This window comes from Mesoplodon densirostris, chromosome 8, assembly GCF_025265405.1.
Source record: "Mesoplodon densirostris isolate mMesDen1 chromosome 8, mMesDen1 primary haplotype, whole genome shotgun sequence".
NCBI lineage: Eukaryota > Metazoa > Chordata > Mammalia > Artiodactyla > Ziphiidae > Mesoplodon > Mesoplodon densirostris.
In genome coordinates, this window is record NC_082668.1 from 81,570,290 (window position 1) to 81,595,783 (window position 25,494).

Below are 25,494 nucleotides of genomic sequence, written 5' to 3' on the forward strand. Positions count from 1 at the left end.
TTTACAAATTCTTGAATTTTCATGTATAAATAGATCAGAAATTATATGCTTCATTCTTAAATTATGTATATATACTATATTTTCAATACAACTTGTACACTTTTAGCTACCAAAAATTTGCAACCATTTTTACATGAAATTTACAGTTTTCTTATTTACAGTTATTTGTGGAAGGTTATTGCAAAACTAGTGCAAGTAGATTACACTGTCAATATCACATACCAATCTCTGAAGAAAATATTTGCTAAAAAATAAATATTTCTGCACAGAGTATTTCAAAAGCATTATGATCTCATGCTATGTTATGTGCATAAAGACTAGGAAATATACGTGTTTTGGTAGATTGTTTCATTATGTTTAAAGCATTCCAAAGTACTACTACTTAACCAATGTGAGCGAGCTTCTTTATATCAGATGACTGACGTTTTCAAGTAATTACACACATTACTGTTTGAAATGTATTATTTTTTAAACTGGCAAACATTCTGGTATACATATTCCTAACAAAATTATAGAAAACAAATTTCAGCTAAAAATAGGTAATATGCCTTTAATTAAAATTGGCAGGTGCTAGGAGATTAAACACTAGGAATTCCCCAATATTTTTATCCTTTTTCCTTAATATTTGGAAAAAAGTATCATATTATTTCAGTGCTATTGTAATTATAGGGCCATTTTGATGAGACTCTGTGGAGGAGTTAATTATAAGATTACTGATCTTTGAATTTTACACCTAAGTAACATAAGAATGATGGAATTGTGTGGAATTTTCTCAAATACTCAAACTATATTGTCAGTATTAAAAAATACAGTTTAGGGCCTCCCTGGTGGCGCAAGTGGTTGAGAGTCCGCCTGCCGATGCAGGGGATACGGGTTCGTGCCCCGGTCTGGGAGGATCCCATATGCCGCGGAGCGGCTGGGCCCGTGAGCCATGGCCGCTGAGCCTGTGCGTCCGGAGCCTGCGCGTCCGGAGCCTGTGCTCCGCAACGGGGGAGGCCACAACAGTGAGAGGCCCGCGTACCGCAAAAAAAAAAAAAAAAAAAAAAATACAGTTTACATGTTAACAGTTGTGATTATTTGATTATTTTCAACCTAAAAACACCATTAATATACAGACAGTGGACGTAAAAAGAACATAGGTAAAACATACAGTGCTTTAAAACCATGGCTGTGCTAAATTATTTTGTGTCTCTCAAAATATAAATAAACTAATGTAAGTCACAGATGTCATGACTGCAATTCAGGAATTCATCTGGGTTTTGATACTAGCTTTTCAAGAATAATCATGTTAATATTGCCACTTCTCAAAAATTTTATTGGGAGCATTTCTGTAGTAATTCTTGGTATTCTCACTTAAAGTTGGATTATGATTGGAAGAACAATGCAATTGGTCAATTTTATGGTTCTGTGTCCTTAACATTGCATTTCTCGAGATGTGTTATTCTATTCATAGTAATAATGTGTCAGTTTTAAATAAATGTTAGTCATCTCTCTCAACCCCCATTTAATAGTTTATATAAGCTTTGTAATAATTTCTTTTATGCTGTCAATTATTAATAGTTATTAATAATTCATGTCTTCCTGTGAGTTTTCTTTTGTGTATTGCATATTCTTAAAGTGTATTTGTACCACAAGAGCATGTAATGAATTATTCTAAGCTTGGGCACTGATTAATCACAATACCTAATGCTTTATAAAGCATTTAAAAACACAATCCATTTAGTTTTTAAAAGGTTGACATCACTGCATAGTAAGTTAACGAGAACCACAAGAAAAAACACCTTTAAATGAAAACACTTAAGTGAGAGGGAGAAGGGGAAGCTATTGCATACCTAGAAAACAATTGCAATGTAAATGTAGTTTTATGGATCTTGGACAAAGGTAATATTTGACTAATATTGGGGTGCTATGGCAGAGGAAGCTTCCCTAATGCTGGCATTCTCCTGCTCTGATCAGATGCATCTTTGAGAGCTGTGTAAGAAATACCTTATAGATTTTTGTCATAAAGGTTAAATGCAGGCAGTGTCAGGCAGGGGAAAGCACGGAAAGGTTTTTAGAAGACGTAAGTGGTGCTACTGCACTGGTACCACAAGACCACCACCTTTGTGATGATGCATAAGTCACACGATGATCTTATAGTTTTATGGTGCCTTGTGGTTTACAAAGCAGTTCCACAAATATATTTCAGAGACTCCTCAACACCCCTTCAAGATATTTAAGATGTCTCATTTTTATAATATTGGATACTGGGGCTCACTGAAGGTCTGTCTTGACTGAGTAGAGGAGGTAGGATCTGAATTCAGGCTTACCGCACTGAGTCTCTTGCCGTTGCTACCCTTGCACACTAGAGCTTGGGCAGGCTACGTCTGTGTAATGTAATGTCTGTGCCATGAGGGAGTGGGCCTAGATGCCTGAAAAGAGCCATTACAACTGTGAAATTCTATTTTCTGAAAAAACACTATTTTCTTCCAAAATTGTACTTTGAAAATTATTTTTAAATATCCATTTGGGAACTATCATGGATGTAAAGAAGCTTCCTTAATGAGCCAGTCTTCACGGAATACATTCTAGTCATACTGAATTCAACAGATCATCTTTGCACACTTGGCATTTAACATCACTTCAGGGTAGATATGTTTGTAACGAGATTCATAGTCTCACAATTATTATAGTGAATAGTACTACTTTAAAGCTATAAACCTAATAGTGCAAAATACAATTAGGAGAGAGACACCAATAGCTACACTTGAGTTTTTCTGAATCAAAAACTTTAGTCTCGATAACAGCTGTTTAGTTGGAGACATTGCACATTGTGCAAAAGCTAAATTGTGGAAAATTGTTTTCCTGATTGAGCATAATGTTATGTTCCTGGATGAGGGCCAAAGAATCTAGCATTTTTGAGCACCTACTATGTGCCAGGCACTTCCTATATGTTACCTCATTTCCTCCTCAGGTGTCTTCAGGGCAGGTGCCATTATCTCTGGAAAAAGACTCAGGGAGGTTAATTAACTTGCTCAGAGTCACACAGCTATTAATGAACTCATGCTGAGACCCAAGTTGGTCTGACCACAGAACCCTGCATGGGTGATTCTCAAAGTGTTCACGTGCATCAGAATCGTATGGAGAAGGGCTTGTTATAATGTGATTACTGGCCCCACCCCCAAAGCTTCTGATTTAATAGGTGTGGGTGACGCCCAAAAATATGTTTCTAACAAGTTCCCAGGTGGTTGGAGCTAGTGCAGCTAATTCGAGGGCTGCCCTTAAGGATATCATCATCCTGTCTTTCAGGTGCCTCTTTGAACTCACATGATAGACACATTTGTTTTACTGCAAAAAATGTGATTAGAAATCTAATAACATTTAAAATTTTTTGTAATTTATAAACATTTTCATTTACAATTAGAAATCCACTTAAATAATTGATCTACTTTTGGTTTTAACCATGGATAACCCATTTGAAAAACTCCAATTCACTTTTAGTAACTAGTTCTACCAGATTCCTTTTTTTTTAACCATGAAAGGCATTCAGAGGAAAGATACTATGGTTAATAATTCTTATTTTAGATAGGCAGCTCAGGTGATCAATTTTATCCTTAGATAATATATGATGGGATTTTAAAATAACATTTGTATTAGGACTTTGTTCTTTTAGGCATTTGAGAACCACTGCTAAAGATCAACTCCAAAAGGACCTTGTGAGCAACATACATTAAACCCTCATACACACATTAAACCTGACACCAAATTCTACTATGGCCTGACTCGGTTTCCTTATCTTCTGACTAGAAGAGTCAAGTTCAACTCTGATGACCAACCCATTATAATGGACTTAAGAAACTGTACTGTCCCAGATGTGCCCCTACCTTCCCATGTTTGTTGAATGAGTGATTATTTAAAAACCCTACAAGGACATTGCTTCAGCGTTTTTCATTCCTGGTTTTCTCAACTAATCAAGAGTATGGGACTCCTCTGTAGGGTAAACTGATAAGTCTTTCAGATCTCTGCCCAGCAAATAATACCATCAGAAAACATCTAACCCAAATAAACTTTAGATATTAGATGTCATTTTATTTAGGCCTGGAGACCTAAATATTAATATTATATATTATTTTAAATATAAATATTTATATTAATATAAATATTAATATTATTTTTAGGTGGAAGGCAAAAAGGATTATGTTAGTGCTTTTAATTACCTAGAAGGAGAGCGGTTGCTATACTGCTGTTAAACCTACAGCAGTTAAACCTGGCTCTCAGCAGGGGTCCAAGATGGAGGGCTCAGACTGTTTTTGCTACCGCCCATGGGGAAAGTGACAGTGACTTGAGGCATTAGATAGATATTCGGCTAGGACAAGAGGGTGAATCTTTTAAATTAAGATAATTCCTTTGGTTTAAGTCATTGTAACTACTAAGTCTTCTGACTTTTATGCCTGACTCACCACATCTTTATACTGCTTGGGCTCTTTTAAAGCTAATATCCTGTAGGAATGGGCCTTCCTAATCCTGTCCAACTCTCTGAGATTTTATCAAGCAATTCTTTTATGTTGAGGAATTAAGAAGAAAAAAGGTTTATGTTATACTAGAATTTAAACAATCTGGATGCTTGCACACCCCTCCCTATCTTCCTATTTCTTCGTGCTTAGTTTTTATAAAGAAGTATAGAGACTATGTGTGGAAGGCTGAATTTTATGCATGTCATACCAAATGGTGCAGTGAAGCGTTCACTAATCAAACAATCAGATCTAAATTCCTCACCTGCCAAATCCTCTCCCTCTACAAATGGACATTCTCTGGTGAATTCATTCTGAATTTCTCTGGACCTTGGACTGACAATCCTCATGAAACTTGTTGCAGCTGCAAAAATCTGCCTAAATATGGAAGTAAAATCCCTAAGTTGTCCTCTGAATCAGAGGCAGCCATTTCTCTCTTCCCTGCTAGGCACCCATAAAAGTTTGTTGAATGAGGAAGAGAAAGCATCGGTTAGTCCCTAAATTTCTATCTGCATAACACCAAATGGTTTGGAAAGCTGGTTAGAATTATTATACTTCTATTGAATTGACTGGTCATTCTGTCATGTGTACTTGATCGTTTATGTTTTTGTCTGCACAAATTTAGCAGGGACAAGAACATGCCTGTGCCTACAGATTGCATCCCCCCACAGATTAGCAATTTATGGAACCATTAAAAAACATATATGGAGCAATTTAAGGTCGCTTTAATCATATTTTAAGTAGTGCAAAGTTTTGTAAATTTAAATAAATTGCTTGTATCTGAAACTAATATTCTAGTGTCAAAGGTAAAAGTAAGTCAATAGATTATATTTCTATCCTGGAGGGATAGATATTAATCCATTTAATAATGTACACAGACATAATGTCTCTTTAAAAATATATGTGAGTGTAAAAATTAGTAAAGGATAAAGAAACTTTCAAGGATTTTCACAATTTTGTTCAGAAGGAGAGGATACAATGGGCCAGTCCATAAAAAGTTAAAAATTGTATTCAAATGAATTGAAAAATAAAATTTCTCAACTAGAATTTGACTAAACAGAATCTTAAGTTAGCTTGCAATTTTTCTGTACCCTGATTTTATGAGAGGCATATACCACCACTCCCCCAAAATAATCTAACAGTCGAATATATTAAAATATATTCCGTGGTATATTCTGATATTCTGGAGTCAATATATATTCAGCCCAATCCATACAGGATAGATTTTCATTTAATCTTTGATTAGCAAATGTATTTGAATAACCAAATAAAATTAAAATTTTTCTACTGGTTTGTGCATTTTCTTTATACGTAGGTAAATACACATTGTTCTTTTACAGCCGGGATTAGAAAGCCATAGCACGGCATATACTTCATGGAAGCTAGTTTCGCCACACAAATCCACTAAAATTGTACGTTTTTTGGAAAGAAAACAATGTGCGTCAATAAACTCTTTTGATCAAATTCAGGATTGCCCTAAAATATGAGTCAGAAGAAAGCTGTGGATATCAGTTTGCGTCTGTAGCATTTTAGCAGTTCTGAAGAAGAATCCCTCCCACCCCACCCCCGCCACCAAAGAAAGAGAAAAATTAGAGAAACTTGTTTCTGAGCATTCAAGGAAACTTGCCAGTGGAAAATATTTTAGGGAGTTTGTGAATGCAGTTAGAGACAGAATTTTAAATAGAAAGGCCTTTTTGTCCTCATTAAAGCTGGCCTATATTCATGTATTTGGAGATGGTTTCCTCTACTGTCAGAGATTTATAACTCTAAAACTGTGTGTATATATATATATATATATATATATATATATATATATATATATATATATTAGCGTGCAGGAATGAATGTAATTCACTATAAACATCTCAATCCAGAAGGGTATCTGTCCTCAAAAGTGACAAGTTTCCCTATCTCCCCCTTGAACTTCCATGAGTTGAGGATCATCTGAGTTGCATCCATGAACAATTTTATCCTTTGCTTTCTTATTTGCTTGGAAGGCATTTTCATAACAAAGTATGGGTTTAGTAAAAGCAGTAAATAGGAGTCTCCATGCAAGAGAAATTGGAGTTTCCTAACATGCACATGATTTAAAAAATAAAAATAAAAAATAAGGTGCCTTGAGATGCTGGCAGTTTTAACATTTGGAACAAAAGAGTTCATATATATATTTACATCCTAACTGCTCAATTTTACCTTACAAGCTTCAATTTAGGAAAATATACAGTACTTTTGCATATAATGGTAACTTGTGAGCCCCTGAGTCAAGTAGAGAGGATTTAAATACAAAAAAGGAAATCAGCCATTAAAAGCACTTACATTGTATGTGGAAGAAATAGTACAAAATGATTATTTCCCTGGAAGACCAGGATCAGAAACATGCCTATGAAGACCCAAGATTCCTACAGTGCTTAGGGATGAATCTGTCAAAGAAGGATGCCTAATTGGATGAAGGCAAGTCTTCCTTTGCCTCGGGGGGTGAAGCTCTAAAGAGAGATCACTGTCTTGTTTTAAAAGTGAAGTCAAGTTGTCTTCCGAAGCTGTGTTCAGATGCACCCCACTTGAGAGGGATTCTTTGGATTTAAGTTTAGACTTTTCAAGGTCTAGAAATTCAGGACACTGATAGAAAGAAAAGAGAAGAAAACATGTTTTTATAATTCATTTGGACATATTTCTAAAATTACACTCATGAAATCTAAACATGTTTTCTTTTTCCATAAATCTGTATTTGATTAGTGGTATTAACCAATCTTTCCCTCTCAAAGGTGGGTCAAGATACTGAAGGTCAGGTATCAGTTTAGATAATCCTATATAACCATTCCAAGATCTTTAATTTTACTCTGAAGCCATATCAGATTATTATTATTATTATTATTATTTAAAACACAATATTTCACATTGAGTTTTCCAAATGAGTTTTAATTCAAAATTCCCAACAAAACTGGGATCAAAAAGGTGGGTCATTTTGTGAGTACCTTTGGAGAACAAGGAGAAAGAAAAAAAGAAAGGAAGGAAAATCACCCATCCCTTGGCAGAAAATATTATCTAAATCCACTGAAAGCAAAAAACAAAGTACATGGTTTTACATTGTTTCCCAGCCATTCAAAACTCGAGATAAATTAATCTCTACTTTCATATTTTAGAAAAATTGCATTATTTTCCTTTAGTCACATTACTTCGTGCTATTAATATAGTTTCATTCCCCAGAGCATTTTGCACTCAATTCCCAAACTTCTAAAAAAGTTTTTACAAGATGGTTCTGTAAATTCTTATTTAAATCATTGTTCTTAGGTCCAGTTTGGCCACAGTGTTTAAGTAATTAAGAATGATTCCCAAAATAGAATTCCAAAGGAGTTGGACTTTTCCTATTAACATAATTCAAAGGATTCCTCACAGGACTTCAGAGGAAAGATAAGGACACTAACATTCCTCTTACCATCACCAAGGTGAGAAAAGTTTAGAGCTCACTGGTGATGGGTGGGGCACAGATGTGGTTACTAGTCTGATTACACTTGGATCTCAGGTCTTGCTATTGCTTGTTATGGCTGCTATTTCTCTGCCCCTTCCTTCCTGAGACCCTGCCCAAGGGTGCCTCTTGTCACTAGAGCAAATTACAAACCTTTATTTGAAGCATGTTTTGGACCCAGGGCTAATCCTTAGCTTTCAAAGCTCTACCATTTATAAACTTAAGTAGATTGATATTTGAAAAAAAGCTTTTTCTTAAAAAAAAAGTACTAGTGTTTTAAGATCATTCTTCTAGGTCCATTGTTCCCAAAGTTTAAATGAGCAAAAGAATCGGGGGCAAAGGTCGGGGTTGGGGAGCTTGTTTAACATGGAGATTACAAAGGCTCATTCCCAGATGTTCTAATTGAGGAAAAACAGAGACGGAGATGAGAATCTGTATTTTCCACTGCAGCTCGGGTGATTCTGATTCAGGTGGTCCCTGGAAACACACTTTGAGAGACACTTTTGGTTACACGCTATCTATACTCACTTGTGAGGAAGGACTGAAACTTCGATCCGTCTTGATGGATGCTACCGGATGACTGGTTCTCGTCAGGTGGATGACAGGTCTCTGATACTCTGCTCCTGTAGTTACCATACTGTAGGCTGGGGGGACCACAGTGGTTTGTTTCTGCAGCAGCTGTAAGATGGTCTGGACGTCTGCAGTCATTTGGGATTCAAGTCTGCAGGACAGACAGAAATGGGGGAAGACAGTCCTAAAGTTGTCCAGGATTGCAAAGCATTTGAGAAAATTACCCAGGATTGCAAAGCATTTGAGAAAATTGCAGCACCACCAAAGAACAGAATTACAGCCCTGCTTTAAACAAGAAGGACAGGAGAGGGAGCACGGAGATGCTCACTTTCTATATCTCACTAATGGCTCTGATAAAGATCGTTGCTTTCCTGTTCGTTGATCTTAACAAAAAAAACAGCTGAATGAAGAGGCTATGTTTTCACAGTGTACATTGTATTACATCTTTACAATTAAGCTTTATTGATTTCAAAATGTAAAATGCATTCAGAATCCATTTTTTAATCAGTCATTCTCTGTGCTTTTTATCAGGTTTTGGTCAGTTTCTTGTGAATATTTTATTTACTGTTTAAAAAGATGTCATAGCACATTTCTCTTATAGCTGCAACAACTGGATAATTTCTTATGTGTTCCAACTTTATATTATCTATATTTTACTTTGCCTCTCTCCTATAAACATCAAATATTGTATATCATTCATTGTATTCTTTCCTTAATGTTAAGTACCGTCAAATGCTAAATTCCTTTCCCATCTACAGTTTGGAGCCTTTGGTAATTAAGAAACAGACCAAACATAAAAGTTCACTTGCTTCTGTAACCAATCTGGCTTGCAAAATACCAGTCTGATCATTTTTTTTCCCTAAAGCTCACAAGTAGCCTACTGGCCTGTTAATTTCATTCTCATTTTAAATTAAAATTCAAGGGAAAGATAGCAAAATACAATGGATCTGATTCCCCTCCTTTGCATGTGCTAACAGTATTAAAAAAGGATTTTGTGGGTATAAGAACAGAAAATTTGGACCATACGCCTCGTCAGAATACTTTTAACTCTTTACTTATTTGTGCTTACTATTTTGTTTCAGGGAAAAATGCAAGGAAAAGGTAAATCTTACCCAAAATTTAAAATCATAGACTAATTTTGCTCAATTACGTACATGCTGTATTTGTGAAATTCAAAGTGGAGAGAACTTAGCCTTTGATTTGAGAGAGAATAGAATAAACCTGGATAACATGAGAAAAAATCATTTTTTTCCTTTTAGTTTTTAACATTGACACTACAAATCTTCCTTCTGAGAATCATGATAACATATTATTTGTGCAGGTTTTCTATATTTGGTATATATAGCCATATAGCTTAGTGTCTTCTAAACAAATAGCTATAGATTATACATGATTGTGCCTTGCAAATGTCAAAACCACACACTGAAAAAGAAAATTTGAATTATCAACTAGTTTATTTATCTATTTGTTACCCATTGTTCCAATCTAATATTTTTATGGTGCCAACTAAACAGAGAAGACTCGTTATTTTATTATGCATCAATTTTTTCTTTCACACTTCAAGGTACAGCACAAATTTTTATCTGCACCCCCAAATCTTCCCTTATTCAAAATTAATTTCTCTCTCCTCTGAGTCCCCAAGGAAAATTCTACATCCATTGTAAATATTTCTGTATGAATTTATCCCATCATTAACAGCATTTAATATTTAGGGAGTGGCTTACACATTACATGTAAAAGGCTTTGGGCATGGAGAGTGGAATAATAAAAACTGCATCAACAAATGGGATTCAAGACCCAATAGAGAGTCAAAAATTATGATAATGATCTTTTTTTTTTTTTTTTGCAGTACGCGGACCTCTCACCGCAGTGGCCTCTCCCGTTGCAGAGCACAGGCTCCAGATGCACAGGCTCAGCGGCCATGGCTCACGGGCCCAGCCGCTCCGCTGCATGTGGTATCTTCCCAGACGGGGGCACGAACCTGCGTTCCCTGCATCGGTAGGCGGACGCTCATCCACTTGCGCCACCAGGGAAGTCCTATGATAATGATTTTGAGTCCTCACAAAACCTTTGTCAAACAGCAGGGGTCTCCAAGAAACAGGATCTCGGTCTCATAGATTCTATCTATTTGAATAGTGTCGATGAGGGAAAAACCTATTGGAAGTGTGTAATAGCAACATGCTACCATGAGTGGGATTCCCGAACACAAGACCATCACATGCAGGTGGAACAGCTGGTGCAGGGTGAGAACAAGACTGTGCCAACATGACTTAGCTAAGACAGCAGACCACCTCTGTCAACATGACAGTTGTTTCAGGAAAACTCTGCCTGGGAAAAATAAGTCTAAGGGAATAAATAACTTTACTCCTTCAGGAAATTTCTATAGATTAACTCACTGGAGACAGCAATCTGCTCTTTTGAACAAATAAACTTGCTTAATCAAACAAATTTTATTTATCCATACTTGCTTCAAGGCCCTCACTTCACTGTGCCCATCAATTCTGAACTATTATATTATGAACTTTGCCCAGATCCACTCAGTTTCCCACCTTAAAAGGCTCAGGCTCCAAATCCTATAAATATCCTACTTCTTACTTCCCCTTCTGAGATAACACTTTAGACTCTGTCTAGGTGGTGGTCTCTCTTCCTGCAGTGACTTTGAACCAAACCTTGGTTTGGTTTTATTAACCAGTAATCTGATATTTTGGGTAGTTCAATGCAATGGATTGAATGTTTATGTTGAAGTGCTAATGGTGAAATCCTAACCCCCCATGGGATGGTATTAAGAGGTGTGGCCTGTGGGATTTAATTAGGTCATGAGGGTAGAGCCCTCATGAATGGCATTAGTGCCTCATAAACCAGAGCCCCAAAGAGCTCCCTTCCTTCTACCATGTGAGGACAGAGAGAGAAGTCAGCCATCTATGAACCAGGAAGCTGGCTCTCAGTAGATACTGAATCTCCCAGCAGTTTGATCTTGAACTTTCCAGTCTGCAGAACTGAGAAATAAATATCTGTTGTTTATAAACCACACAGTCTATTGTATTTTTGTTATAGCAGCCCAAACAGACTAAAACATTCAACAAAGAAGAGCTTTAGTGAGGAATTTCTTTACTATGCATAGGTTGTATTTTCATGTTTTATGGCTAGGGTCTATGAGCTTAATTGGAATGGACTCTTCTAATGACACAAGTAATCTGCTCTACTCTGGAAGAATTACAGAGAATTTTGAAAAAGTCCAGCTTTGTCTTTAAAACAGAAAAGAATAACCCAATTTTATAATTTTTTTTTTTTTTTTTTTTTTTTTTTTTTGTCAGTGAAGGCATATGTCACTCCAAAACAAGCCACTTTGGCATATTGATTCTTTTGAGCTGTAGGCACTTGGAGAATAGCAAGTGTGGGGAAAAGCTTTCTCTGAACTTCCCTTATCTGCCTAAAGGCAGATTTTCCAGAAGGAACTCAGTTGTCATAAATCCCCTCCCTGGGAGTTTCAATAACCAGGGAAGATTGACTTTTGTCACAGAAGAGGCATCACACTGAGACAAACTTTGTCACAAACTATCATACCTCCCATCTATTCTTCTAAGGACCCATTCACCTTCCTAATTATCTTTCATTCTCCTCTAAGAGACCTACATCCCCCAGCCCCTTTCCCTATTAAGATGGTATTTAATCTTCAGTTCTAAGGCACCTCAGGCAGTTACTAATTCTCCCTTGAGTATCACCCATGTGTATGTGAGGTATACATGTTAATAAATTTATGTTTGTTTTTTTCTTATTAATCTGTCTTTTATTATAGGGGTTTCAGCCAAGAACTCAGAAAGGTAGAGGAAAATTTATTTTTCTTCCTCTACATCAGCATAGCTATACAGCTGTGTAAAATGAATGTTTTCATTCACTTATTCAAAGACCCACAGTGTACCAGGCACAGTGTTCTGCAAGGGATGGAATCATCACTGAAAGCTTTTATATCCTCTAGGGCCTCGCTATGCAAAGCATGCTCAAATCTGGGAGCTTGTTAGAATGCGGAATCTCTGTCGATTCCAGACCTAGACTTAGAATCTACATTTTAACAAGATCCCCAGGTGATTCGAAAGTACATTAAAGTTTGAGAAGCACTGCTTTAGGATCAACAATGAGCGATTTACCGATATATGTATATCTGTAGGCATAATATATAAATATGTAAGAACATTTCTTACATAAACTTTTAACCCTGCATATAGTTTAATTGGCCATTAAAGCAGAAAAGCAGCAGCAGCCAGAATGATTCAAGATGGACCATTTATATTTGTTTTTATTGCACTGTGTACTTAATATGTGTATTTGGGTGAAACAAATGGGATAGAATTCACAGTTCTACTACATTTGAACAGAATACTGAGGCTAAACAGAGTAGACCCAACTCTAGAAAGAGTCCCAGGATTCTTACCTTGCAAAGTTGAAGTCTAAATTGAGCTGCCCTCTTCAAACTTGTTTTCTATATGTTTGCCTTCTAGAGTAAACTGGATGTAAGAGGTTCTTGGAGATGGCAGTGCAGTAAAAATGCAATGTTTTGGATTTTAAATCCAAAAGAGGCTAAGGTGAGTCAGGCAATAAAATGTTTGTGACAATTTCAGAGCTAAATAGGAAGAAGTTAGTCAAAGAAAATAAATATGTTAAAAAACATACAGATGCTAGGATATATCAAAAAAAAAGATTTAGTTGCAGTTTGGCTGTGAAAAAAGTATCATAAAAAATTCATGCTAGGGGCTTCCCTGGTGGCACAGTGGTTGAGAGTCCGCCTGACAATGCAGGGGACGCGGGTTCATGCCCCGGTCTGGGAAGATCCCACATGCCGCGGAGTGGCTGGGCCTGTGAGCTATGGCCGCTGAGCCTGCGCGTCCAGAGCCTGTGCTCCACAACGGGAGAGGCCACAACAGTGAGAGGCCCGCGTACGGCAAAAAAAAAAAAAAAAAAAAATTCATTCTAAAACTAATGTAATAAAGTAATAAGAATTATTAGTATTAAAGTACGGTTGCAAGCCAAATGGGTCCTGGATGTATATGCCCTTAAAAGTTTACATTTTCAGCCCCAGGACACATTAAAGGCAAGTATTTTCAGTAATCTTTGATTTACACTAGCAGCAATGATTGGTATCCATGATGAGGCAACAAAGGAACCTTAAAATCTCAATTTTCATCCAGGAGAAAGGTCCCAATCAGGAAACACAGAAACAAATGAAAAGCAAGAGAACATACTCAGACAAACATCAATAATAGAAGTTAAGTTCATTGTTAATCATACTTTACTGGGGCTTCCCTGGTGGTCCAGTGGTAAAGAATTTGCCTTCCAATGCAGGGGACATGGGTTCGATCCCTGGTCGGACAACTAAGATCCCACATGCCGTGGGGCAACTAAGCCCATGCACCACAACTACTGAGCCCACACGCCCTGGAGCCCTCATACCACAACTAGAGAGAGAAAACCCGCATGCCACAACTAGAGAGAAGCCCGCACACTGAATCGAAGACCACACGCAGCTAGAAAAAATAATCATATTTTATCTAATTACAGCACTTTCTATTTTGTAGCATATACACTCTCCACATGTATTACCTTAGTCTTTACAACAGTAATGCAGGTCAGTATAGGTCAAAGAAAGAAACTGAGGCTGGAGAAATTTAAATGACTTGATCTAGTCATCCTGTTAGTAGTTAAGTAGAAGAGTTATGACTTTAATCTAGGCTAACCAATTGCAAGTGCTGTGTGAGTATCATGCTGAAGAAATCACTGCTGTCCCTGTCATTAATCCATTCATTCAGTAATTTTCCCATTTACTCCAGGAATTGAATGCATACCATATGTTTCACAATAAAGGAATGGGCAGGAATCAAGGAAGTTAAAGTTCAGAGATCACACTTTTATCAATTCTTTTGTGTGTACAGTGTATATTTTGATATATGTTATGGCTAAAAAATCAATGTAGCTTGGTATAAATAGCAGGGAGAGATAGTAAATGTACTAATTAACTAAATATGCTTCTCTGAGCAATAATAAGTATGATCATGTTAAGTTCTTAAACCTTAATTAGGAATTACTGACTCTAAGTAAATGATAGTTTGTTTTAATTTTCTCAGATAAGTTTCAATTTTACAAGACTTTCATTTGGCACTTGAGAATGGGATATAGACCTCAGTTTTTTAACTTTTAAACTTTGATTAAATTACATGAAAACAAAAAATACAAAATTAAATATTTAATTCATACAGTATTGTCATACTTCTGTTTGAAATTAAGGCATACAAATTTATTTCAATTTACAAATTTGTAGGTTTTCTAATTCCTTTTGTCTGTTTTAATTGCTAATTCATCTTTCATGGTAATGTATGTGTGTGTGCATACATTTTTATGTTTACTGTATTGTTTGACACTGTTCAATTCAGGCACAAAGATTTAAAAAAGCAATACAACTACAAGCAGCACTGATAAAACACAGAAGAAACATTAAGCATAGATAGCTAGCTTATGCAGTATAAACAAAACTCATAGAATGTGGTAAGTATAGAGAACAAGTAAGCAAGTAGCTTGTTACACATGGGCAGAATTCATAAGATGCGTTAAATACACACAGCATGGTAGCAACCTGCAAGACACCCCAAAGATAGAATTGAAATATGATGTAACAAACCAGAGCATGGCTTATACATGGAAAGAGATGGAAACAACAAATTATTCTCCTGTCACCTCTGGGTAGACGACTGCCACCCCCAAGTTTGGTCACCCACTGGTGACACACACACAGTGTAAGCTCCTTCTGACTCCTGTTTTTTACCTATAAAGACCAATAAAACACATGGCTGTTCAGCAGGCTAACTGAAATGCCACAACTGTGGCCAGGTGTACTCGGCCTTACATGTCTGTGATAGAGCAAGTGTGCCATCGGCACTGGGGATTTTCTTTATCTGTGGATTTTCTTTATCCCCTTTTGTGCAAACCTAAACTCTGGTCCTCATAACCACACCTTCAGCCTGGAAGGCTGATGAGGTATATATATATATATATAATTGCATAAATCAGGATACAGGTTGTATGGTTCTTTTACCAGGATTGCACTTATTAGAAATGTGTTAATTACCCCATCTGGCATTCCTCATCACTCACTGTGTGTTTTAAATTGATTTAGTAAATCCTGTGATTTGAACATTTTAGTTTAATCCATGCAGTTTTCTGTCTGTGGCTACTGGAATACCTTGCCCAGTGATGTCCTGGAAACTACCTTGACTCGAGGTCACTTTCCACATGTAACACAACTAAAGCAGTATCATACTTATACATCTATTTTTTTTTCCCTGAATGTCATTGATCAGTTTAATTTTAAGGAATCCATGTAGATTTGGGTTAAAGGGTTCCATTCTTCCTAAAACCAAAATTTATTCTTTATCTTAAAAGGTTAGAGATCAAAGATGCAGGGAAAATGGAGAGAATCTGGACTTTAACTCAATCACATTTTTGACAAGTTGGCTGAAAAACTAAATGTTGAAATCATTTTGTCAATATTCTTAAAAAAAACCATACCACATAACTATATTACCATGAACAACCAAAAAGTGCAAAAGGAGGATTGAAAGAGGAAAGGTGTTAGTCAACAAACTAAATATGAATTATTTTGAGGGGATAAAAAAGGTTTCTTAGGCAGCCAGTGCTGATGATATATACTAATTTTATGACAAGTAAAGAAAAAATAGGATTCATGCTGCCAAAAGTGTGAAGCATTCTAAATAAATGCTCCTTGCAAGACAGATTAATAATTCTGTCAACTTATAGTCTTCTTTTAAATAAGTAAGTGTATAAAGAAGTGTATATGCCATCTATGGTAGGACGAATTTGCTGTTTACAAAGAGTAAGGCTAGACCCAGCTAAGGGCTTGGACTATGTTTTCCCTTTGCCTGGCTATTGCGTATACCTGTTAAGCTGTTCTTGGAGCAGATCTAATCTTTGCTCCACTTCTCCATAGGCGAGGTCACTTTCCGTTTCAGAGATCCCCCAGGCAGCTCGCGGAAGCGCTGAGGGACTAGACTCATCAGCCTGAGTTCCGGCAGTTTCTCTTTCCCAGCTTCTGGTGTCAGCGATATCTGTGGGAAAGGGCAAGATGGATGTCAACTTCTTTGGGTGCCCATTTGTAGCTCCAGAGACATCCGCAATACAAGCAGGAAGGGGTCTTGGAGTTTAACGGGAAGACAGAGAACCAGAGTGACCCAGGGACCTGTCCAGGGGCCACAACCAGTTGGTAGCTGAATCTCATCCACCCCGATCCTGTCTGCCACTTCCCACACCCATTTCCATATGAATAAAAACATACAGCCAGTTATGAGTCTTGAGTACAATTTTGTCTTCTTTCTATTTTGTGCTAAGAGGAAAACATGGATGGCTAACCCCGAACTCTGGTTAGAGAGCAATGACTTTGTGCTTTTACATTTGGGAAGAAACAGCACCATTTGTATGTACTGCTGCACCTCAGGTTGAAGATTTTAGGGCTCTTTCACCCAGAATAATTTGCATACTTCATGATTCAGAGTGGGCTCAAGAAGAGACAGCCATGGGGAAGTGATGATCTTCAGAAACCCAACTCAAAGTAGAGCCAAGGATGAGCCACTAAGGATGGGAAGAGTCCTAAAGTCTCTAGTCCTATGACATTATTTCATGTTTTTATGTTTCCTTGTAGCTCCTTCTGCACTGTCCTTTAACATATTCTGTCCATTAATTTCCAATATTTTTTCTTGGGGCTCTTTTATTTAGAATATTTTTATGCTGCTATACTTTAAAACATATTGTTTATCTGTTCAAGTCCACTTTTCAGATGGTCCTCTTGTCTGTTAAGTTCCAGACACTCTGCTAAACATGGGGGAGTTAGAGATGAAGAAAACATAGGCTCTGCCCTTGAAGAATTCAGTCTAACAAGGTTTTAATCATTTTCCTTATAGAACTTCATTTTCTGAGCCTCATTTAATTTACTGTTTGTCCTAAAATCTGTATTTGCAAGTTGTCAATATTTGAGGGCAGATATAATATCTTACTTTCCCTCTCATTTCTGTCATAAACTTTTGATGGCTTTTGCTATGCTTTCTTCCCCTCTACATTTCATGTATCTAGAGAAGTACTTAGAATGATTAAAAGGCTGGGAAATAAAACTCAGGAAAAAATACCAGTGGAGTTGGGAGTTTATTTCAGAGATAAAGAAGGAGCATCTTTTCCTCACTGGGAGGGCTGGTGGGAGGAAAAGCCTGTCTAGAACTGGTCTTCATTTTTACATGGAAATAGACTTGAATAACAAAAAGTGATTTTGCTTTGATAGAAAGCCTTTTTTCCCCCTTTGGACAAGTAGTTATGATTAAACACTGACAAAAGTTATGTAAAGTTAAGGAATTTATATCCTTGGCTATTTTAAAAATTGGATAGAAAGTAACTGATTTGGGGAGGATTAGCTATGATTCTAGAAACAAGGAACAGGATTTGTAGGACTTCTTGAATTCCCTTTCCTAGTTTCTCCAAAAGTACAGTCAGATAGCTCAAAAGCACCTCGTATCCTCCAGCAGCAGACACAATTTCTGTATCTTTTCTTCATGGTTTTTCTATCACTATACTTTCATTACTGAATACACAGAAATATCTATTGAGGTGCCTACAATTTCGGCTTCAAATGGGTGAAGCTCTAACAAAGGGATTAGCATATCCAGAGACACGATTAGAAAAAAATAAGGTCAGGTTTCCCTGTACTACTGAAATGGCTAACAGACCTCAGAGAGCTTGCTATGAATTCCAGAATGTTTCTTTGTGATTAAGCCTTCCTTAGACTATGGAAGCCTGGTGTTTTGTTCTTTTTAAAGTGACAATATATAATTTCCCTTGATACTTAATCAAACACAACAAATGAAAATGAACATCAAAAAATGATAATGCTGAACTTTTAAGTGCAGTAATACATCAGCAGATTTTCACTGAAAAGTGAAACATAAAATAAAAACTGAAAAGTGTGATTTATTATTCACAGACATGTGACTCTATTTAAAAGGCAAAACAATAATAAGATGTCTTAGTACACTAGGTTTTCAATTTTGGAGAATTAATGCCAAACAAATATTCAGAACACACATATTAATGGTTGGATGATGCCAGTGTTTTTCTCCCTGTCTAACCTCTTTCTAGACAATAAAACAAAAACAGTAAAAACTGATAGGATGCGAAGTTACATGTTATGCTCAGAAGTTTTGTGCTGAGAAAGCTTAGAGAATTTCCACTTATGCCTAATAGTTCTCATTCTCAAATCATATATAATAAACTGATTTTTAAATAACAGTGGTGAATCACATGCAATAAATTATGTAGGATTCTATTTTTTCTTCAGTGCTCAAGAAAAAAACCTGATAATCTTCTCTCAACAAAAAAGAATAATTGTAAACTATTGAGTAAAGTCTTCCTTGATTATAATTTACTCTTTTATTAAAATCAGTAATGTGTGATTAGCTTATTTTAACAGCAATATGAAAGAAAAAAGGAGTTCAAAGGGGAAATCCGACTTAGTAGTCTTAATCAAAATGAACATCCTTGTAGATACTTTCTAAATATAGCTCAGAAAAAATCTGCACTTGGTTGCCTTGGAAAATGTTGCTATAGTTGCAAGACACATTTCTAGAAATGGATGAACAGAAAGTAAACTTTCACTTTGCTCTGGGTACACAATTTTCCTACAGTCAAATTTTGACCTCAATCTAAGTAGGATCAGAGTCCATTTAGTTCGATTTTTTCTTTTCAGTTTTGTCTAAAGGTGCTCCTCTGTTGGAATCAGCATGACAAATGCTAGAAATGTAAGTGGCATTTCCATTGATGATAAAACTAAAATTTGTGGGGATTTAGGAGCTCAAGCTACAGCAGTTACTGCTACACCTTACATCTTATTCAAACTCTTTAACATTGCACAGTATCTCACCATAGAAAATCACTAGGGAATGAAATTTGCAGTGAATAAAGTTTTAGAATTCTCCATCGGTTGATCGTATTGATTATCTAGGTTAACCATGTGTCACACTGATAGACTATAACAACATCAATCATGCTTATTCAATTGACATGAATATTTAACTATGAATTTTAAAGGTAATTATTTATTTGAATAGGGAATGCATTGTAAATGTTTGAAAATTAAAATTTGTAGATATTAAAATGATCTGTTAGAATACTATCTTTTATTGTGCATGTAGAATAGCTAATTAAAAATAATTGGAAGAAGTGGCAAAGCAAAATATAAGATGAAGGGCATGAGAATTCACTGTCAGTGAGAGTCATTTTAAAGTCAAATCAAATCCCCAAAATATATCATTAACGACTTGTCACTTGAGACTTTAAAACGCAAGAGGAAAACAACAAAAAAAGTATTTTGAAAAATGTCAGGCCCATGTTATGCTGACTCTTGGAAATAGTAGGATGGTTCAGCAAGTTCTTCAGAATTTCTGCCTCCCATGATACAACCTGTTTCAATTTTTAGTACTTCCCAGAATCCGTTTTCATAAATAACTAAAACGGGACGTTTGGTATCACATCTAATATTCCATTCTTCCACTGTGATAAATGAGGTACTATTTTCATCCACTTCATCAAGATTTTAGATTGTCCAGAGAACATCTGCATATATTCTTAGCTTACTTCATCTTGGGGTCACGGCAAAAGCTGATTTGATAAAATAGGGAAAGTAACTCAGGAAAAATGTAAAGCCTAAACATCCTAGATTCAATAAAACTTTTGTTGTCAGATATAGTCACTTCGAATAATGGTGACAATGATAGGTAATATTTACTTACTCTGTGTCATAATTTTGTATCCTGCCAGGTCAAGAACATCCTATTTTTCCTTCATTTCTGTTATATTCTTTTTTTTTTTTTTTTTTTTTTTTTTTTGCGGTATGCGGGCCTCTCACTGTTGTGGCCTCCCCCGTTGCGGAGCACAGGCTCCGGACGCGCAGGCTCCGGACACGCAGGCTCAGCGGCCATGGCTCACGGGCCCAGCCGCTCCGCAGCATATGGGATCCTCCCAGACCGGGGCACGAACCCGTATCCCCTGCATCGGCAGGCGGACTCTCAACCACTTGCGCCACCAGGGAGGCCCTGTTATATTCTTTTGATTTTTTTGCTACACCTTCTTCATCTCTACATTTTTATATATCTAGGAATATATTCAATGATTAAAGGGTTAGAAAAGAAAAACTGTGAGAAAATACTAAGCAGAGTTGGGGATTTTATTTCAGAGAAAGTAAGTTATGCATGTTCTCTTGTTTCGTAATCACAACAGACTAGTTGGTTAGAAGATATTATTCCTATTCTAAAGATGTGCAAATTGAGTCTTAGTGAGGTCTTTCAAATCACTTACTGAAAGACATAAAGGGAGTAAGTCACAGAGTTGAACTTGGAACCCGAGCAGCCTGCCAGTACCTGTTCTTGCACCCACTTAGAAAGATTTAACAAGATCCATATATCTAGTTCTTGATGAGAAGTTAATTTTTCTTTCATGTGACAGTCCTCAAGTTTTCCTGAGTTTTCCACCCTTTAGCATCTAATCTGGATATACTGATTAAGAACAATTACCCAGTTCATGCATATTTTCTACAACAAAACCCATATATTTGGGTATCCCTTTTAAACAAATGTGTTCAAATGAGTTGGATCAAAAGCATACTTTATTTAGGAGCATTTCTCCCCATTTTCTCATAATTCCCAGTAAACTGAAATTCTTTTTGGTATTTATTGCATTTTTATTGCATTGGTCTTTCATGCTATAAAAAACCAGGTTTGGGGGTGAGGAATGGATACAGAAGATACATACAAGAATCAATGGGTTTTCTCTCTTCAAATACTCATAGATCCCCTCTGCCCATGGAGTCACTACAATAGACATTCCTACAAAGTTCTATGTGGCATTATGTTAAGTCTGCCTGGCCACACAGACTCTCCTATGCTATAATTGGGAATAATGACCATTATTCCAGAACCCTGCAAACACTTTGTAGATGATCTAAGATTTGATCTTTGCAAATATATCACAAAATTGCAGATTAGATTAATGTGCGGTATGTTTCTTCATTTATGCAAAGCTACAATTTTGTGATTAGTCCTGAGGACAGACAACGAGATTCTGGAGAAACTTGATTACCTTTGCAAGAGTGACTTCTTTTATCTATGGGAATTCTTCCTGAGGTGGGTACTGTTTCTTCAAGATCAAGTCCAGTTACTTTCCCTATTCCTGGAGGAGAATCTACAATTCCTGAGAAGAGAGGCTTTTGTTCATCGTCAATGGAGGAGATGAAAGATGAAGATCTGCTTTTTTTCTCTTCAAAGTGTTTCTTGGACCTCTGATAATGTCTTATGGTATCTACAGAGTCTTCAGGATCATTTGTAGTGCTTCCTTTGCCAAAATCTATCAAAGAAAAGTTATTTTATAGAAGAGAATCTATAAAATCTACTGTCTAGCACTACTTAAACTACCTTTGTCATAGTGACAAAACTAAGTTTGTCATAGTGATTTTTATTTTGGAATAACTTTAGCAATAGATTTTTTTTAACTGCCAAAAAAGTTGTTCTTTCTCTTTTTCCTACTGAGAATGTAAGACTTAAGAAGACTTTTTTTTTTCATAATTCACAGTACATTAGATTATCTTAATGAGATACACTATTCATTCCAAAATTAAAAGAATATCTGTGGTAGTAATAGAATTTATATCTCTGAAAAAAAACTTTAGGATAACTTAAACCTTATTTATACATGCTCAACAGTCATTTGTATTCTTTTTTTTTTTTTTTTTTTTTTTTTTTTGCGGTATGCGGGCCTCTCACTGTTGTGGCCTCCCCCGTTGCGGAGCACAGGCTCCGGACGCGCAGGCTCCGGACGCACAGGCTCAGCGGCCATGGCTCACGGGCCCAGCCGCTCCGCGGCATATGGGATCCTCCCAGACCGGGGCACGAACCCGTATCCCCTGCATCGGCAGGCGGACTCTCAACCACTTGAGCCACCAGGGAGGCCCGTCATTTGTATTCTTAAAATATGGTGTACTATTTCTTGAAGGAAATGAAAAAGTGAAGAAAAATGTGTCCCAATTCTAAAATGTCACTGCTATGCAGCTTATTGTTTGTTTGTTTTTAACCTTCATGCCCTCTCATCTGTGGTGGTCATTCCACATTGTGAAGGTCAAAACCGGAAGCCTCTTTGTGGTAAAGGCTGGCAGGCTGAACTTCAACCCTAGTTCAATGCATGTAATGGCCTTGACATTCCAGGCAGTTTGGTAGTGCAGGATATTGCAAAGAATATAAAGCTTAAACACAGTAATTAAGGTAGGTTTAACTAATTACATTAAAGCCAGTAGTGCATATTGGCTGCTTTATACTGAAATGTCAGGATAATTTCAGCCCTGAAGGTTGTGTTAGACATATTTCAGCAGGAAAAACTCCAAGAGAAAAACCCCAGAACTTGTTTCCATTAGTGTCCTGGAGAGACAGTATAATTCTCCATCTGGTTACTGCTAATAACTAACCCACATACTCCAGAAGGTATATCATTTTCTAAAGAAATGTTTAAGACGGTGTCTCCATCTATTCTCTGCCTGGTTGTGCTTACTTTGTTATTTATAGAAGGCCAAATGAACTGATTTAAGGCCACTCCAGAGAAACTTCCAACTGTTTTTTAAATCCCATATGGCACAGGAATTAAACAGAGATCGTTTTCTTTTATTTAAATAAATCATAATTTAAAATATGAGAAGCTAGAAAGCAGCCAAAGGTAAAAATTGATAGAGTTTACAATGGAACAGGATAGAAAGCCCAGAGATAAATTCGCACACATATGTTCACCTTATCTTTGATAAAGGAGGCAGGAATGTACAGTGGAGAAAGGAAAGCCTCTTCAATAAGTGGTGCTGGGAAAACTGGACAGGTACATGTAAAAGTATGAGATTAGATCACTCCCTAACACCATACACAAAAATAAACTCAAAATGGATTAAAGACCTAAATGTAAGGCCAGAAACTATCAAACTCTTAGAGTAAAACATAGGCAGAACACTCTATGACATAAATCACAGCAAGATACTTTTTGACCCACCTCCTAGAGAAATGGAAATAAAGACAAAAATAAACAAATGGGACCTAATGAAACTTCAAAGCTTTTGCACAGCAAAGGAAACCATAAACAAGACCAAAAGACAACCCTCAGAATGGGAGAAAATATTTGCAAATGAAGCAACAGACAAAGAATTAATCTCCAAAATTTACAAGAAGCTCATGCAGCTCAATAACAAAAAAACAAACAACCCAATCCAAAAAAGGGGCAGAAGACATAAATAGACATTTCTCCAAAGAAGATATACAGAGTGCCAACAAACACATGAAAGGATGCTCAACATCACTAATCATTAGAGAAATGCAAATCGAAACTACAATGAGATATCATCTCACACCAGTCAGAATGGCCATCATCAAAAAATCTAGAAACAATAAATGCTGGCGAGGGTGTGGAGAAAAGGGAACACTCTTGCACTGCTGGTGGGAATGTGAATTGGTACAGCCACTATGGAGAACGGTATGGAGGTTCCTTAAAAAACTACAAATAGAACTACCATATGACCCAGCAATCCCAATACTGGGCATATACCCTGAGAAAACCATAATTCAAAAAGAGTCATGTACCAAAATGTTCATTGCAGCTCTATTTACAATAGCCCGGAGATGGAAACAACCTAAGTGTCCATCATCAGATGAATGGGTAAAGAAGATGTGGCACATATATACAATGGAATATTACTCAGCCATAAAAAGAAATGAAATTGAGCTATTTGTAATGAGGTGGATAGACCCAGAGTCTGTCATACAGAGTGAAGTAAGTCAGAAAGAGAAAGACAAATACCGCATGCTAACACATATATATAGAATTTAAGAAAAAAAAATGTCATGAAGAACCTAGGAGTAAGCCAGGAATAAAGACACAGACCTACTAGAGAATGGACTTGAGGATATGGGGAGGGGGAAGGGTAAGCTGGGACGAAGCGAGAGAGAGGCATGGACATATATACACTACCAAACGTAAGGTAGATAGCTAGTGGGAAGCAGCCACATAACACAGGGAGATCAGCTCGGTGCTTTGTGACCACCTAGAGGGGTCGGATAAGGAGGGTGGGAGGGAGGGAGATGCAAGAGGGAAGAGATATGGGAACATACGTATATGTATAACTGATTCACTTTGTTATAAAGCATAAACTAACACACCATTATAAAGCAATTATACTCCAGTAAAGACATAAAAAGAAAAAAATGGATAGAGTTTAAAAACCAACTTCATGTGAAATTATTATTAAAGAGTTAGTTTACACCTTGCCAATTAAAGTTCAATGTAATGCAAGCAGATTGCTTAATTTATTTTCTTTAAGATTCCCCACTTGCTCAGTGATTTCATCATTACTGAGAAGACCACAGATCTGTCCAGTCTCAAGCATTGTTGACATCATTGATTACTCAGTATCACTTATATTTCTCTACTCAATCACTAATCTAGTTGCCTGTTAATATCCAGATCAACTCTTCTTACACAAGCCCTTTCTCTCCAGTGTAACGGACACAGCCTTCCTTCATTCTTGTCATCTGTTTCGCTGTTTCCTTTGATTTTAACTTCTCCCCTCCTGAAAATTTGATCAACATTTCCCCACTTTATAAACATATCATTTCATTCCTCAAAAAATAATAGTTTCCAATTTTATGCTAGTAAATGTTAAAAAAAATTAAACACTTCACTTCTCTAAATTATACTCATACCTGCTTTGTGAATTGCATCAGTTTCTTGCTCCTAAGTAAACTTTTGTGCAGTTTGGGCACCAATGGGATTTGAATCATCAAAGGCTTCTCATCTTCCCCAAAATGCTTTTCTTTTAAACACTTTCATGGAATCTTTTCCAGCGGAATCAAA

The 25,494-nt window shown here is 36.6% G+C and overlaps 1 protein-coding gene across 6 annotated transcripts in view; it reads right to left on the reverse strand.

The window, feature by feature from the left end:
* Positions 1 to 6,067: 6,067 nt before the first annotated feature.
* The window catches only part of KCNH7 (potassium voltage-gated channel subfamily H member 7), a 453,243-nt gene continuing 433,816 nt past the window's right edge, over positions 6,068 to 25,494 (reverse strand). For 4 of the 6 annotated variants that reach the window (XM_060106825.1, XM_060106828.1, XM_060106826.1 and 1 more), the window contains 4 exons: positions 21,700 to 21,963; positions 16,466 to 16,634; positions 8,482 to 8,674; positions 6,068 to 7,106 (listed from right to left, as the gene is read on the reverse strand). In XM_060106825.1, coding sequence (XP_059962808.1) covers positions 6,837 to 7,106; positions 8,482 to 8,674; positions 16,466 to 16,634; positions 21,700 to 21,963 — 896 coding nt within the window. In that variant the 3' untranslated portion in view covers positions 6,068 to 6,836. Of the gene's footprint in view, positions 7,107 to 8,481; positions 8,675 to 16,465; positions 16,635 to 20,683; positions 20,716 to 21,699; positions 21,964 to 25,494 lie in introns of those variants that run through there. The other 2 variants (XM_060106827.1, XM_060106829.1) reach the window with 2 other exon arrangements.